The 18,367-nt window shown below is 37.7% G+C and overlaps 2 protein-coding genes across 2 annotated transcripts in view; both read right to left on the bottom strand.

Moving 5' to 3' along the window:
- LOC146461512 (uncharacterized) overlaps window positions 1–18,367 on the bottom strand; it is a 190,709-nt gene that overhangs the window by 43,498 nt on the left and 128,844 nt on the right. The gene's annotated exons all lie outside the window — the stretch shown is intronic.
- Window positions 547–6,050, bottom strand: LOC146461516 (uncharacterized). The gene is made up of 7 exons (XM_085086887.1): window positions 4,681–6,050; window positions 3,866–4,193; window positions 3,091–3,517; window positions 2,277–2,510; window positions 1,694–1,916; window positions 1,306–1,352; window positions 547–1,019 (listed from the first exon to the last, which is right to left on the bottom strand). Exons 1-7 carry the CDS (start codon window positions 5,144–5,146, stop codon window positions 918–920), a joined length of 1,827 nt encoding a protein of 608 aa, XP_084943013.1. The 5' UTR covers window positions 5,147–6,050; the 3' UTR covers window positions 547–917.

Raw genomic sequence — 18,367 nt, 5'->3', positions numbered from 1 at the left:
TTCAATTTAAATTATGGTTATTTTTTTTACAATGTATATTCTAGCAGGAAGCATGTGGGATAATAAAATACCTTTTACTGCTTTATTTAAAAGATATTTCGTGCTCAAGTTCATATAACTGTGTGTTTGTACCTGTTACCTCAGTCAGTTATACAGAACAATTTTTTACAAATAATTTGCTTGGATTTACATAACTTTTTGCATGTAGTCAACAAATATGAATTGCACAACATTGCTGACTTTTTATATATATTTATATAAAAGATACAAGTAGCTTTTGTTTCTGTACTTGAAATTAAAATCAGAATCTCACTTCCTTTTTAAAAAAGGCCATTTCTGAGTTACTTGAGCCTCTTTGTCCAAGTGAGGCCAAATACATAATCTTTCTTATTGAAATTAGTTTTAAAGACATGTGAATGAAGACTTCTTTTCATAGGAAAGACTGCACCTAGCCTCAGTTTGATTTATAGAGGCCCAAAGCAATTCAGGAAATGGCCTATTATATAATCATTATTGCCCCCCCCCCCCCCCCCCCAAAAAAAAAAAAAAAAAAACTAGTTTCATAATTTCTGATATATTTGTCTTCAATGTGAGCAAATGCACATCATAACAAAAGCCATTTGGTCTACATTTGACCAAATTGACCTTGATATAGCTTAATAGATAATATTTGTAATCACCCAGTGTTCACACAATTGTATGAAAGATAAATTTCTCTAAACGTGAACATTATTTTCTTTTTAGAGAAATTTCTCTTACATATAATGGTGTTTTTCTGTAGACAAACTTTCCCCTCTACCCATGAATGCGTCGTTTTAACTTCAGTGTTGTAAGCGCTGCTGAGTAATTGACACTGGACAACTGGCCATTCATATTGAATTTCAGCTGACTGAATATAGTTTCAAGTGCACTCCCATTTAAGCGGAGAGGCCAATTATGTAGTAGCCTGGGAAGATACTGACAAAGTGTTTGCAGAACTCAGTGAAGCCATAATACATAAGTCTTGTCAAATCCCACGTCTGTAGGGAACAATAAAAAGGTTTTGTATTAGCTTCTAATTCTGGGGAAAAAAAAAGAGAGGGAAACAACTTGACATGGAATTATTTTCATTAAAAATTAATGTCCTTTGAATTATGAAATTCTTCCACATGTAGCTTGATTACCTAGCAAGCTTATTACTAGCAAGTTGTTGATATTTGGATTTTTAATTGTTATTAAACTTGCCTCTGCCAATAAAAAACAACTTCACTGTCATAATGATACGTACTGAATATTGAATAATTTGATAGAAAAAAAGTTACTTACCTGCCATGCAAGAAACCCTTTTTGGTTGGAAGCAGTCAAGTTTGGCTCTGTAAATTGACAAGTGATTTGAATCAAAACAAGCGTGAAATACATACATTGCACACATGTAGCTGCTTGGTTGTATTGATGTTTGTCTTGTAACAATCACTTATGTGTATACTACCAATATTTATGGTATTCCTTTTTGAACAAATAGAAACTATAAAGATTATAGAGGTCTTTGAGTGTACAATAGATTCATAACAGAAATTCTGTCAATGAAGGAACTGTCATAATGGTTATTCTTTAAACAATGCGAATAGATTGAAAACAGGAAATCTGTCAATGAGAAAGCTGTCACAAATTATGGACATTTAATTTTTTTTTCATTTAAACAATGGAAGTCTACCTTGCTCCCAGGCATAGTCAGCCCAGCCAACAAAGAAGTTATAACCATTAGACATGTTTTGCAAAACACTGGAATGCTCATCTGTGATCTTTTCATGACTCAATATACCCCTCTCAAATAACTGGCGGCAAGCATCTAGGTATTCAATGGTCTTTCCAACATTTTCAGCATCTGGTGGATTACTTTCCTTGTATTCAGAGAGTTCAGCAATAACTCCATTTTGCTGCAATTTAAAGAAATTGTAAATTTTTCAAAATAACATTATTACTGACAATACCAGTCTTCTTTCTTTTTTATTATTAATTGTAGTTGTCAGTTACTATCATTTGAAACAGCTTAAGCAGGTGCCAATTTAAGATGGTATGTTGTATGCAAAGGTTTAATGACTTCATACATTGATATTCAATTACATTATAAAATAATGAAGTGCATAACTTTGTCTAACATGAATTCCTTTTTATGTACTAATGAAATTCTTGCATCCATGCATAACAAAATTATATGCATGGTTTGCACAAGTTGTGCTCATCGACAAATGTATGACTGCCATTTCTATACATAACTTTCTAATTCAAATATGAACCTGCATGATTTTTGCTGGTTTGACATTAAGCCTTGTCCAACAGTCTCTGTAGACGTGTCTGTAACATAGCTGTGGCACCCATCGCATTCTACCATTTTTTGCTCTAGCCATCTCTCTCCTCCACAGATCTTTAATGACTTGCCATCCAAACTTCACTCCATATAAATTGAAATCCTTTCTTCGGCTACCATTTGCTTGACGAGAGGAGTGAAGTGCTGCAATCAAGCTTTTCAACTAAACAGGAAAATTTATTTCAAACAGAGGTAAAGATAATGAGGTTTATTAACATAAAACAAAATCAGATGATACCGAAGCAAGCAATAATTTGTCTACTGATCAGCTCATCATATAAGAGTTCTGAGTCCTGGTTGGGTTAGCTAGTGGAAGGAAGTGCTATTATTATGCTGTCTCCATATTTACTGCATGCACTTTCCATCACTCAGACCAAGAGTAATAAGCGACACCTTAAACTTTCAACGTGTAAAACTGAATTCATGGAAAACAAGATGCTCAAGGCAAAGCACTGGAAACTTCAAATATAATTTTTTTAAATAAAATTTCACATTTTGAATTAATTGCTTAGCAATATTGTGGTATATGGTGAACATAATTAGTATGAAATAAATACAGTGCAACGAACTAAACCGGGGCCACCCAACATTGATAAGCCAATCACAGGTCACGTTTGCAACAAAGGAGTCTGGCTTTGGTAGTTTGTAAACCAATCAAAAACAAGAATATTTCTTTAAATTTCGAAGTGTCGGTTTTTTCGGTGACCCCGGTTGAGTTCGTTGCACTGTAACATAGAAATAACCTGATGTGATGGGCAAGGAATGAAAAAAAGCTTCTGGTTGGTCCAAGGATTTAGCATCCATGTCTTCACATGATGAGGGTCGTCCACTCGGGGATTTTCATTGATTCCATAGGCCCCACTTTCTTTTCTGGTTAGATATTTGATGGCCTTTAGATTTGCGCTGGCACCATCACAAACCACAGCCATGGTTTTAAAACCATATATATGGAATGAATGTATTGTGGTCATCAGGCAGGAGATGATATATTTGCACTCCATGCCTCCGCCACTGCTGAAATATGGCCCGATTATGTCAAAATCACTGGTCAGATCACGCCATAAATACTGCATGATGTAAGATGCTTTGACTGATTTGGGTGCACGGAGTTCATCATAAACATCTTGGAGTGATGACATGTCATCAGCAGTCATAGCATGTCCCACAAACCTTAAAGGTTCAAAAAAGAGGTTAGTCTGATAAATACATCATGTACTTTCAAACTTCCAGTAACTAACCCTGCTGAGGGCCACCTGACATTGTCGTTAAATTGGCCATGCACACTGATCTACACTCTTGAAAGTTAAACTATGTCCAATAAATTATTATCAATATGTTTTCTAACCAGACATACTGATTAGTCTTTTTTTAATGACTGTTGATCAAGAGCCAACATGTGATATAGTCCCTTAATGCCTTTATGCTCCTCCAGAATTATTCTGTTTATATATTGAAAGCTAATAAACTGATCAGATTTTACCATGCTACTAGTTTGAATTGGTAAAAAAACAGTCTTACCCATTGTTTGCACTATTCCAGTGGACTTTCATCACCACTTTCACCTCATCAAAAACAAGTACACCTGTATCCTTAGGCTTGGGAAAACCCTGGTCTTTCCTTTCCACTTTGTATGCAGCATATGTTAATTTTGCATCATGCAGATGTGGGAGGTTTAAACCAGCCGCTTGGGTGTTTGCAGAAGTGAACTGCTTTAATGAAGACACTGATGGGAGGTTCAAAATCTGATAGCTTTTTAGTGCTTCATATGCTGCTGGACTGCGGGTGAACACCGCCAGTGCAATCCTGTATGTTATTGCAGACCATCTATTACCAGTTCTTCCCTTTCCTAATTTAAATGAGGAAAAAAATAGGATCGCTTAGGTTGAACAAAAACTGAAAAAGTGGTTTACGGGTTGCCATTTATGAAAGCTATTTCTTCAAATTTTCACTTTGTAAACAATTCATGTTTTTTTTTTCTTTTGTTATTGCGTGACCAAAACATACAGGCCTAAATTTAACTGTTATCAAAGTGTTACTTGCAGTGGCTCTTTTAAACAAGCGGTCAGAAGTAAGACGATAAGAAATTTTCTTAAACTCTGAGCAGAGCAAGGTTGACTGAAATTCTGGGAGGCAAAATTTATTTTAGATAACAATAATATTCTGTAACGCAAGCGGATGTACATGTAACAATTCTGATTAAGTAAATATATAAGAACTGATAAAAGAGAAAATGATAAAACAGTTTGTTCCCAAAAGCAAAATACCGTGATTTTCATAGAGATAAATTTTTAAAATTTCACACTTACAGGAAAAATCAAAGTTTTGACGCCTACCGTTTCGACACTGATCTTTCCAAAAGGCCTTTCTGTCGTCCACATCCTGCTTCCACATTTCTTTCATCAGTCCGCCCTTTCCTTTCGTTTTCTTTTCCGCTTCCTCGAAAATATCGTCCAAACATTCGTGATACTGTGAACTTATTTTGGACGTAATTTGCCTCATCTCACCAGACAACTCAGGAGAGAGAGAAACGTCAAGTTTTTTCCTCAGTCTTTCCACTTCCTTCGTTAGTCGTCGCGCATCCGCCGTTAGATTACGCACTCTTTTCTTTGCACTTTTCGGACTTAGGAACTTCCAATTACACGTTGAAGACTTCTGCACACGATTTCTTCCGTTACTTCGACGCTTCTTCGCGATATTACTCAGTTTCCAGTAAAGTTTCTTGCAATCTGTACATACATCAAAGAGAGCAGAGCCTGAGGTACTTGCTTTTTGTTGCCAGGTAGATGTAGCAGTAAACATTTATGGCTGTCGACTCTTTGGAAAGGGAATCCCCATGTCCGTTTCAAATCCGAGTTGACCTCTGGTGGCGATTTCAGGCCAGGACAAATTTTGTAGCTGTTCATAATGTCAAGGAGAGAGGTCAAATCACCTTCATCCTTAAGTGCGCCTTTAAATGCATCACGAAAGAGTACTTTAATGGCGTAGTTCCCGTCCGAGGAAACATGTAAACACACTGGAGCACAACCATTCGCTAACAAGTTTGGATCGTACCCAGACAAGTCAGCTTTTGACACCATACATACTTCACCGTGGCCAGCCTTCCACAATGTGAATTGAAATCCTGGAGCTTTGGCAGAAACAACTTTTTTAGCTCGCTGAATCCAATTATCGCAGACATCGGAATGGATCGGCGTAGTGGATGTTGTGTAGCTCGACTTTATTGGCGTTTCTTTCCCCGTTATGTTCGAAGTGTCCGACTGAAGGCCATTTACAGGGTTATTACTCGTCTTTTGGTAATTTTCTGCACACAGCTGGACTGGTCGCGGAGCGATAAAACAATATCCTCGCTGCCGGAGTGACAAATTTTCTTGAGCATTTGCGCTCGGATCGTTACGTGAACTTCCTAATTTTGCGAAGTTGCATTTGGGACTTTCGGTCGCAGTCACTCTAGGGCGTTTGGATTGAATAAGGGTCCCACTTTGGTCAAACTTGACCTCAACAAACTGCAATTTTCTTTTGCAGCGAACTGATGACATTGTTTACAAGGCGAAGCAGCTTTTCCCTGAGCACTCGCGCGAGGCTCGCGCAATGGTCGCGAGTATCCATATTAGGAAGTAAATTCTGATTGGCTAATCTCGCGCGCTAATGAAACCCAGCTTTGCGACAGACCTAATCGCTTCGGGGTTATATGCTTCTGGTTTGATACAATATACCATTATGTATATCGATAAAGAGCATTGATACATCGAATTATAAGTGCTGGAAAGTATTGAACCTGGTACCAGGAACTTTACATGTAAATCCTACTGTAAAGAAATTTGGATTTGAAGCCCAAATCATTCACTGATGCCCATTTGTGATACGAGCTAAGCATTATTGACTCAAAACACTAGTTACAATGTAGAAGTTTTGCAACATCCTTTCAATTATTCCTTTCTTACATGTAGCTAAGGATTTAAGAGCCGTCCTCTGTAAAATATCGACTATCGTCGTTTGGACGAGAAAAAATGAAATCTCTCAAACTTTCTCAGAAGAATGGTCTATATAAGTGATTCACATAAATATAACTTTCAGCTAAGTTCGATTCGTATTTTAGCTGTAGTGCGACCATCTTGGTTTTACCGCTCTGAGAGGGCTTTCAGCGGCCATTTTAGGCCACACTTTTAAGAATTTGCCTTACAAAGAAAGCGTTACAAATCCGAACAAAATCTCATTATTCGAGACAAGCAAATGTTTGTTGTTGTGTTGAGAACCTTTTTATGGGAATTTGATCGAAATCTGATTTTTTTACAAAATTTTTAATTTCTTCCCTATTGAGCTACTCTTCAAGTGCCAAAAAAATGGCCGACTTTAAAGGAAAATATCGCTAAAGATACATTAGTTAGCATCCTAAAACAGCATCCTGGTTAAAGAGCAATGTCTCTTCTGTAAGAATATGCAATAAAATTTTTGGGCAGTTAAAAAGAGAGAATTATAGAAGAAGAAGTTTTAACTGTACTTTTGTCTACAAACACCGCCTTCGTAATTAGCATAACATCATGAAAATAACGATTTACTAAGAAACTAATGATAAATTCCACTTACCTCGTGAAATATCGAGAACTGGATATTTCAAATATATCGAATTATAGTTTTAGTCGGATGCAGCCGCATTTTCGATGATTTGTTGTGCGAAATCACTGTAGTACACTGCAGGTGTTAAACTGAGTTCAATTCTTCAAAGTCCGTCAAGACAACCATCGGCCGAAAAAATTGCCATCCGCCCCATAAGCTGCCGTGTGCAAGGTGTCAAATATTTCTTTGTTATTCTTAATGACCAAAAATTCCTTCAGCAACCATTTTTAAAGCCTGCTTAGAACTGGAGATTCTCGTCAAGAAATCGTTTATGTTCCGTTGACCTTCCGCCGTGATTAAACAATAAGATTGCGTTACAGAAACGCGCGCACATCCAGACGGGCTGGGGTGGGGGCGGGGAGGAAACAAAAATGGAACAGCTCCTTAATTTAAAAAAAAAAAAAGGGCCATTTAAGATTACTGTCAAAGCTATGTTGTGCATTTCGGGTATTGAATAGGAAACTGCTGTCCCAGAATAATGTGAAATTTGATAAGCCCCTGTGCTCTATTTCTTTGGTTGGGGCGTGGGAGGGGGGGGGGGGGGGAAGGCAAGTAAACACTAATTTACAGCATCAGTCGATCGTTGCTCTTCTGTTTAGGGTCCATACATGTTTACAACTATCCCAAGCTCACTGACAGCTATATATTTGTAATATTAGGTAACAGTGAGAAAGTTATATTCACCGGCACGTAAAATTAATATGAGGGTTTGTATGGGAATACATGCAAATAAACGGCTTACATAGAATTCCAATTAAAAGCGACTTACTTGCTTGTTATTTTGGGTGTGTGTGTATTACACTTGCCTGTTTGTGTTTTGGAACGTTGTCATAGCGACACTACTGCCGCTGAGGATCAAGCTGCCTACTCTTCAACCCGAACAAATATTCTCGAAACTGCCAGCTAATACACCCAATTGTTAATGTCTCATTCAGCATTTGTTCCTTTAATGCGCCAAACGGCTTTCAAACGCTAAGTGTAAATATGCTTCGCATGATGTGCGAATATTTTGATTTAGGTATTAACAAAAAGATTCCATTTTGCCGTGCCTCTGTACTCTGATAACGCACAGATGACGTCAAAACGTGGTGAGAGCAAAGAAGTACGCTACGAGCCGCAGGCGAGTAGCGTGACTGATGTTCTTACCACGTTTTGACGTCCTCTATGCTTTTTCAGAGTACAGACCCACGGCAAAATGGAATCTATTTGTTTTATACAATAACCAAGACATTTTAACACATTTCGTGAGCGAGCATCGCGTTGCCTGAGGTGAGTCAAAAAATTTTCCAGCAAACTCAGTTTTGGACTACTACACACATGCAATTGTGATCTTCTAAATTAGAGTATAATCCGAAAAAATTTCCCTAACAATATTGTCAAAACTAACCTTTATTCCAGAAGGAAATCCTGACCTCAAAATATTACTTCATGTAAGTCGCTTCACTGCAATTTGGAATCGATTAATCGCCATTACCGGATTTCTATCGGCGACATATTTCGACAAATATTTGCTTCCTTTTCACGTCACAACAAAGTTCTAGCTTTCCTATCCTGGTTGAGGTCACTCTCAACGGTCTTTGTCCAATTTTTTATTGAACAGTTTTCCTTTCCTGAGAAAATTTGCCTGTGTTTGTCCGCTACTCGCAAAAACAGTTTGCAAAACTTTGTTGACCAGTCGCTCTGGCTGGACTCTAGACTCTGATCATGTACGCCGGTCACACCACTCGATGACGTCAATCGTGCGTCTATACTCTAATCACACACTCCTCTAGACCAATCAAAACGCGAGTTTTACACAGTTCATAGTATAATTACAAATATCCCAAGATCGTGGAAAGCACCATACATGCAGCTGCTTAGCAATCTTGTGCAAACATGCAGCTGCGTTTCAAGAGGACATTAACTGCATGAGCCTCAGGCTCATGCAGTTATCTAATGCAAAAACAAAAGGGCAGCAATAAATATTTAAGGCATATGGGTTTTCAATAAAGAGGGTGGCAGAGGGGGAGGGGGAGTTTCAATCGCGCATCACGTTTAATGCTAAATTGAATCACGCAGCACTGAAAACCGTTTTAAAGCAATAACGCATCACGTAAGTAAGTGCACTAAGCTAATAATGTAAGATTCCAAACTATTCGAGGACGCATTATTGAAAATTGTATTGCATGCAACATCTTCTTAGATTGATTGCGTGTTAATTGATTTTGAGAGATATATGTATAAAAACGACTTACTTGTAGGAAAAAATGCTGAATGTACCCCGAAAGGTGAATCCTACGTTTTACTGTCTTATTCCCTTCTTGTCTATCGTGACTTTTAAGTCAAAGAAAGTTTACTTATCATGGAAATCTAATTGGTATATCACGCGTCGCGGCCCTATGCCCCACTGGGGGCTCAAAGGACTAAGGAGGGAGGGATATCACGCGTCACGCGTCACGCGCTCGTAAAAAAGAAAATCACGCATCTCGTTGTGATGTCAGTCACGCATCACGCACGGGTTCCATCACCCGTCACGCTGCTTATACGCGTCGCAAAAAAATCCTTTGCTACCCTCAATAAATGCCACTAACTATTAGCTGTTGTGCCCTATTTGTCAGTCGGTTGCGCTTCGTAACATTTGATAGCATTTCCAACGATGTTCAGATTTAGTAGTTTTTCTGGCTCCAAGTCCTCGTAATGGTAAACGCTATGACAACCTTCCAAAGCGCAAACAGGCAAGTGTAATACACACCAAAAAAACCAAGTAAGTAAGTCGCTTTTTATTGGAATTCTATGTAAGCCGTTTATTTGCATGTACTCCCATACAAACCCTCATATTAATTTTACGTGCCGGTGAATATAACTTTCTCACTGTTACCTAATCAGCTACAAATATATAGCTGTCAGTGAGCTTGGGATAGTTGTAAACATGTATGAACCACAAAGAGAAGACCAACGATTAACTGATGCTGTAAATTAGTGTTTTACTTGCCAACCCCCCTCCCCCTTCCCCCCCCCCCCCCCCCCCACACGCTCCAACCAAATAGACAGAGCACAGGGCTTATCATATTCCACATTATTCTAGGACAGCATTTCCTACTTAGTAACCAAAATGTATAACATACCTTTAATTGTAATCTTGAATGGCCCCCTTTTTTTTAAAATTAAGGAGCTGTTCCATTTTTGTATTATCCCCGCCCCCACCCCAGCCCGTCTGGATGTGCGCGCGTTTCTGTAACGCAATCTCATTGTTTAATCACGGCGGAAGGTCAACGGAACATAAACGATTTCTTGACGAGAATCTCCAGTTCAAAGCAGGCTTTAAAAATGGTTGCTGAAGGAATTTTTGGTCATTAAGGATAACACAGAAATATTTGACACCTTGCACACGGCAGCTTATGGAGCGGATGGCAATTTTTTCGACCGACGGTTCAGGGTTGTCCTGACGGACTTTGAAGAATTGAACTCAGTTTAACACCTGCAGTGTATTACAGTGATTTCGCACAACAAATCATCGAAAATGCGGCTATATCCGACTAAAACTATAATTTGATATATTTTGAAATATCCAGTTCTCGATATTTCACGAGGTAAGTGGAATTTATCATTAGTTTCTTAGTAAATCGTTATTTTCATGATGTTATGCTAATTACGAAGGCGGTGTTTGTTGACAAAAGTACAGTTAAAACTTCTTCTTTTATAATTTTCTCTTTTTAACTGCCCAAAAATTTTATTGCATATTCTTACAGACGAGACATTGCTCTTTAACCAGGATGCTGTTTTAGGATGCCAACTAATGTATCTTTAGCGATATTTTCCTTTAAAGTCGGCCATTTTTTTGGGCACCGGAAGAGTAGTTCAATAGGGAAGAAATTAAAAATTTTGTAAAAAAATCAGATTTCGATCAAATTCCCAAAAAAGCTTCTCAACACAACAACAAACTTTTGCTTGTCTCGAATAATGAGATTTTGTTCGGATTTGTAACGCTTTCTTTGTAAGGCAAATTCTTAAAAGTGTGGCCTAAAATGGCCGCTGAAAGCCCTCTCAGAGCGGTAAAACCAAGATGGTCGCACTACAGCTAAAATACGAATCGAACTTAGCTGAAAGTTATATTTATGTGAATCACTTGTATAGACCATTCTTCTGAGAAAGTTTGAGGGATTTCATTTTTTCTCGTCCAAACGACGATAGTCGATATTTACAGAGGACGGCTCTTAAGCATAATTAAAGAGGCTAGTGTAGCAACAAGCTATACAATATTCTTAAAACCGTCCCTGCTTATTGATATTTTCCATTGCTTGATTTGCCTGATTTTTTTGCATGTGGACTTACATGTAGCTTCTTCCAGCAAACGTTGACGTGATGTGTCATCTGCTGGTTTACACTTTCAATTTTGGAACACAAGTGGAAAATTTGTCATAACTACATGTATGATGCTTCATACAAAGGACAGAAAAGCTGAAAAATGCTTTCAATTTTTAAGGATACAGTATTTTTTAGATGATGTGGATTGGAAGTGCACACTACAGAGACGGTAAAAGTGAAGAACAGCTCACCTCCACCGACTGTCGGTCAACTGTTGGCCGACAGACTACCGACAGACTACCAACAGCTTACCAACAGCTTACCGACAGGTTACCAACAGTCGGTAACCTATGAAAAAAACTGTCGGCCGACAGTCGGCCGACAGTTGGCCAACTGTCGCCCGACTGTTGGCCAAGTGTCGGCCAACTGTCGCCCGACTGTCGGTCGACTGTCGGCCGACAGTCGACCGACAGTTGGCCAACAGTCGGTGGAGGTGAGCTGTTCTTCACTTTTACCACAGAGACAATAAGGAAATGCGCTGATCCCCTTTTGTTGTTTTCTTTCCAATTGCTGAAATCGAGCACTTTTGCTTCAAAAAGTGAAATTACTTAGACAAAGATAATACAAATGCAGGTGGATTAATTTCACCAGTTTTCATCTGCATCAGATCTACACTTCCACGTTTTCACATCCACATCTATCTGATGAATTCAACAACAGCATCCTATCGCAAAAAGTGTAATAAAATTATATTTATTGTGTCAGACTTAAAATTAAATGAGTCTGTAAGCCTATACATGTACATTGTTTATCACAAATAAGACTTTGTATGGGATTTTGTGAATTTCGTGGTGTGACAGTGGGAAACGGCTCCAGACAGAACAAACAAACAAAAAAGGAAAGATTCGGGATTCGTCTTAAATTCCTTGTCGTATGCTTTTCTATAGACATATATACGACCATGTATTTTAAACTAAACGTATTATATAAAGGAGTTGTACAGGCCTGCAAATGATCCCTGGACTGGAAATGATCCTTGGACGGGAAATGATCCCCAGACTGGACCGCAAATGATTTCCCCGATCGCCTCACCATGAATATAAAATGGAATGAACTCAAATTTGGACAGTGGATTTCAACTTTATACACTTCATTTTTTTCTTAATAACACCAGTTGTTATATTTTAACTATCTGCATGCAAATTTCACAACTTTAAAAATTACAATATAGCAGCACAGTACAACAGAACAATTTAAGGCTGGTTTCCATATGATCGCAGATCGCAATAAGGACTGCGATCGTCTGCGATCATAATAATGGAAACCAGCCTTTAGATAGAACATGGTTCTATCTTCCGCGATCGTCTGCGATTGCAGGATCGCAGACGATCACAGAAGTAGTTTCCATATGATCGCAGACGATCGCAGACCTTATTGCGATCTGCGATCCGCCATCATATGGAAACCAGCCTTTACCTATAAACTGTAACATACATGTATATGATTTACTAATATACCATTACAATGCCTAAAATGTGCAAGAATTCTATGAAACTCTTCCAAATCAAAGAGCGGGTCAGTTAAGACTTTCGCAAGTTTTTTTTTTTTCGAAGAAGAAAGGAGAATTGGTCAATGTGCTTCAGATGGTGGTCAAATCTCTCCTACTATCGTTGCCTTTATTCTTTATCCGATCTTAATCTTAAGCATAACATTTTAGCCGTGGTCGTCCAATACGCTATCATGTAACATGTTGATTTTGTCTTTTGTTTTTGTTTTGCCGTTGATTGGACTCCCAGTCTTTCTTTAATTTTTCTTACAAAACACACTGTCGTCGGCATAGAACTACAGAAGACCATAATGTCCCCCTCACAGACGCCTTGGGAATAGCTGTTAATTTTTTCCGCATTTTAGCAAATTTGATCTTCAGTAATTCGCCCTTCTCCATACTTCAATTTAATTTTTTTAGTACATCTGTTGTTTTTGCATCTATTTGCTGAAGGCTATGGAAGTTGCTTTGATGGACTTCATGGCCAACCAAAGAAATGCTGTCGAAATCAGCTTCTTCTTGACTACAGTATGTTCACTCCGGTAGATTACAGATAAGCCTTCTCCTAAGCTAGACACTGCACCGCGGCGACTGGAATATCAAAAAATGTTTACCAGCAGACCTAATAAGGCAACATAATAACCTCACTTGCAGGTAATGGACATCTGTCAAAGGTATGTCTCCCACCCACTAGGATTCACAAATTCTTTAAAGTGATTGCGTCCGGGATGGGAGTGGCTGGGTAATACTTCAGGGAGAACTCACTACATCAGTGCAAAACTGTGGTACTCTCTGAGGAGGCTTTCCCATTCGACTAAGTTGGTCTGTTCCAGTTAAGTATTTTTGAGTTGCACTGTCACAATTTGTTTCTTATCGTTCTTCCTATTTGAAAAAATGACGAATTTCATACTGATTAGTGCACATTTTAGGCATTGTAATGGTATAAGTAAATTATATACACAGGCATGTATGTTCCAGTTATAAGTAAAATTGTTCTGTTGCACTGAGCTGCTACATTATAATTTTCAAAGCTGTGAAATTTGCATGTAGCTAGTTTAATGTAACGACTGGTATTATCAAGAAAAAAAAATAAATGCAGTTAAATGCAATTTAACTAAAAATTTAATTTAAGAATTTAAAAGAAAAGCTGACATTCATTGGGTGGTCAGCGGCTTTTGGTAGGTGGCGCAAGCGTAGAGCACTGCATTGTGGTGGCATTTTTAAAGCGTGGTGGTGCATAGCAGACTTTTGTGGAGTTTCTTGTTGGATCATCTCGGTTTTTCTGCCCCTCCCTCCCTCTCCCCATGTTACCCCTTTTCCAGTGCTTACGCAGTGTGACGGGTGTCCAGATGACTCGGTGTGGGGGATCATAGCTGGGTTGTGGGGATTGCCGGCCATGGGAGCGTATTACTGTCTAGGGGCCGGATGGACACAACGAAGGCCCCTGGGACTTCCCGGGCACCCTTCTTCCACTCAGCTCAATGCAGTTGTTAAAGTGTATAATGTTGAAATCCATTTTCCAAATTTGAGTCTATTCCATTCTAAATTTATGGTATGGCGCTCGGAATCATTTGCAGTCTGATCTGGGGATCATTTCCCATCCGGGGATCATTTGCGGTTCAATTTGGGGATCATTTCCGGTCTGGAGATTATTTGCGGGCCTGCACAGAGTAAACAGTACCAGTCAAATAAAAACCGATGGTAGCAAAAGTGATCGATTAATATTGGAAATCGATGAAAATCACTGTTATTTAAGGACGGTGCCTACTAATACCCAAGTATTTTTGTGCGGCTTATGACTACGCGGGAAAAACAGATCTTAGCAAGGCCTCTTGGAATCCAAATTAAAAGAAAATTGGGGGTAACCACGCATTTTTCAGAGATAATTAAGCAATAATATCTCTAAAAGGAGCCAAAATATAAAGCAATGTATGGGATTTTTTCCTAAATTGAGGTTTAATTATCTCTGAAAAATGCATGGTTACCCCTAATTACCTTTTGAGATACCAAAAGCACTTGCTAAGTTCTGCTTTCTCCGTATAGTTTTAAACCGCGCAAAATTATCCCTGTATTAGTAGGCATCACCCATAGGAAACCCGAGTATCTCGAGATGTGCAGAACGTATGCGCAGTAACAATAGTAGGCACCGTCCTTAATTGATCTTTTTATTGATTACCGATGTAATGGATAATCAATGACAATCGATAATCACAAAAACTTGCGCAATTGATTGTCCATCAATTACCAACATCAATCCGGCCGACTTATTGACATCAATTGCCATTGTTGTCATCAACTGTCATCGATCAACGATTTCATCGATTGCCCAGGCCCTAAACCAAACTATAAAATTCTTACTGTTCTTGAATCTACATGTATTGTTACTTGCGTGTTGTCTAAGTTTGCATTATGTTGAAAATGTGATAATGTTACAGCCACACATTATTATCTGTAAAGTGATCACTTACAAGAGGTTGAAAACAAAGAAAAGGCCAAACTTTCTGCTAGATAAAAGTGGTCGGAGTCGCTTACATGTACAAAGGGTTCCAGCTAAACTTTGGAAACTTCTGGTATTTTAGAAAACTGGTTGCTTATGAGAAGTGGTTGCAAAGGGAGGTTCAACTGTAGTTACCCTAGGCTACTAAAATTTCATGGAAAGTTGTATCACTATAATTACATGTATGGCTTTGCTTTCCTCCTTTCTTTCCGTGGTGACTGCATGCACTGACTTATACTGAACATAATAGAGTAGGATTTAAAATAAAACACTTGGATCTTAACTCACCAAATTTGATATGTACATATACTATTCATTAGCCCTTTAGAGGAAAGAATTTTAAAACCCTCGCTGAATCTTTTTTGCACTCAATTGACCCGGTGTATAAGAAGTTTCATAATCAGGTCTTTGAACTGTTCTACATTTGTACAACACCAAGTACACGTCTTGAAGTTCTTCTAATGTTGATAATTAGATCAATTAAGCAAACGTAATGGAATCCGTCAAGCAGCCATCTCTCAATTAGTTGAAGTCCAAATTACAAGCCTTTCTTTTCTTGCAAGTCAAATCTACTTTGCTGCTCATGATAATTTGCATTATCATTAAGTTGTTTTTTTTTTTTTTTTTTTTTTTTTTACAGCTGTACATCCAGAATAACTACTGTAAATATGATTTACATGGTAGTGGCTTAAATGTTGCGCAGCCTACGTAAAATAGCCTTGTTATGTACCACATGTTTTTGTATCTGATCCTTAACATACAGGTACCAGTTACCCAGTTGCCAGTAATAACCAAATCTTCGCCTACAATATTAGTACAATTATGTCACTCTCAACTTAATGACATAAACTTCATTGGGTGTCAGTGCATGAACAGTATTAAGTCTCATCTGCTTGTGTACAATTATAAAATTAAACCTTTGGTGTACTATTCCTCTCACATTCAATTCTTATTTTACAATTATTTAACTGAAATTTATTGTTGTATAGATCTAGATATAATTCTTAGTCAAGTGTTTTTTTTTCATGAGCTGCCGGCTTGGGAGACTAGGCAACAACTCCCTACATTATTTTCTCAACTTTAATAAATAAAGTTACTTACTATTACTACTTATTCACAGTTGATAACTGTTGGCAGAATATTACTGTACTGGTATCAAAGAGGTCATGGGTCCATATCTGATTTCAGCATTTTTTTCAGCCTATCTTTTTGCAGGTGCTAATTAACTTTGTACACATTACTGCAATGGTCTCCCATTCATTAACTGATTACAGATTGATCGAGTATTTACATGTACACTGTTGTTCAAGAACATTTGAGGGATTATAAAAAAATATATTCAGTTAAAAAGTTATTCCAACATTATTGTTGCCTTGAAAATAGCCCATACAGCTGTTCTGAAACACATGTACATGAACATGTATGCCCAAGCTAAACCTGTGAAGTTGGTTTCCAAGTTTGTTGTGTGATTTGTATTAAGTACACATAAAAAAGGTCACAGCTTGCTAGACTTTCATGACTTTTTGACTACAGTCATGTATACTCCCCTCAACGTAAATTAGTCACTTTAGTGTGTCTTTTATTAACTTTAGAGGGTAAAATTGAGCCAAACCTTGGATGATTTTAGCAAGGCAAGACATTATTAGTAAACTATGCATGACTGACATGCCGATGCTTGACCTACTGAAATACGTTGGTCATTTTTTATAGCAATGGTGGCACATGCTTAACGTGACATCCATGTTTTTTTTATGCGAAGGTTTTTGTCGCGATGAAAGAAAACAAGTGAAAAAAAATATAAGAATATGGAAATGACAAAGAGAAACTTCTGTAGCTAACAGGTTACTCTGATCGAGTACAGATGTGCATACACACATCTTGAACACATACAGTACATGTAGTAAGCGCTAATGTACAGCTACTGTGATGTAAAAGTACATTGTATAGTAAAATTCAGCAATTCGTCCACTATAATTTTTAAATTGTAATCTCGAATTCATCCATCCGTGAATTTACAGATGTGTATTTTAACTAATTAAAAACAAAATTCAAAATGAGAAGAAATTTTACTTGGTTTTCAAGTTTTGTCCACAAACTCAATGTCGGGATATGCAAGAGCTAGCGCTATTACTAATTAAAAGGACTTGGTAGGAAGAGAACATGCATTGTATAAAAAGGTGTACTTAAAAACTCTCTCAGTGGTTATCCCTATTAATTTTACACTGTATTGTACTATTCTCAACATGTACTCTCCAATTACTACATGTACTATTAACACCCAGTAAACATTTAAGGAGCATGGCTACCAAATTTTAGTGTCACTTTGAAAAGCCTTTTTCTACATCTACAGATGAGTGTAGTCTGCCCAATATCATTACAGTAAAATCCGTATTAAGCAGATCCCTTGGATAAACATGCACGTGTAATAAACAAGGATATACATGTACATGAGGACTGTTTTGTGCAGTTCATCAGAACCTGTATAAAAGGGACACTGAATTAAGTGGACACTAGCAAGGGTCCCAAACATGTCCTCTTACATGTAATACAGGTTTCACTGCTATTTCTGGTGTATACTGATTCTGATTATGGAATTTTACTTTTATACATAAAAACAATTTCATCACTTTGAATGCTGTACTTGTTTCATTCTTAGATCAATCCTAGATGGTTAGTTCTTTGAAAAAAATATTTCCTCCAGAACTTTTGACTTACATACTATATACTACCTTATTTTGTGAAACAAAAATAACGTGTTTTATTCCCTGCCATTTTGATTTGCTGTTCAATAGAAAATGGTGCCAGAAAATAATAATTATTTGAAAGTGAAATCGCCGAAAATAATCTGGATGCTGTTGAAAAAATACATTGGTGTTATAATTTATTTCCCTAAAACTTAAAGGAATCATCAGGTTACACTGTATGTCATCAATTCCATCTCTTCTTTGAGTTCCAATAGAATACTGTATACTTGTGGAATACTATACTTGCGGCATAATAAACACTGACAAATTTTTCACGTCCATGTATCACAAAATAGGTTTATTTGTGAAGAAACACACTGAAGGAAAAGAGAAAG

Source organism: Pavona decussata, unplaced genomic scaffold (assembly GCF_977016875.1).
Source record: "Pavona decussata unplaced genomic scaffold, jaPavDecu1.1 SCAFFOLD_198, whole genome shotgun sequence".
NCBI classification, from domain to species: Eukaryota; Metazoa; Cnidaria; class Anthozoa; order Scleractinia; family Agariciidae; genus Pavona; species Pavona decussata.
Note: the sequence above shows the minus strand (reverse complement) of the source record. Positions and strands in the feature narration are given on the sequence as shown.

Coding starts and splice junctions, on each gene's coding strand:
- LOC146461516 (XM_085086887.1), bottom strand. CDS start 5,146: ATGTTTACTGCTACATCTACCTGGCAACAAAAAGCAAGTACCTCAGGC. Junction 4,194..4,680: donor GAAAGATCAGTGTCGAAACG/GTAGGCGTCAAA, acceptor CATTTAAATTAG/GAAAGGGAAGAACTGGTAAT. Junction 3,518..3,865: donor TGGAATAGTGCAAACAATGG/GTAAGACTGTTT, acceptor TGAACCTTTAAG/GTTTGTGGGACATGCTATGA.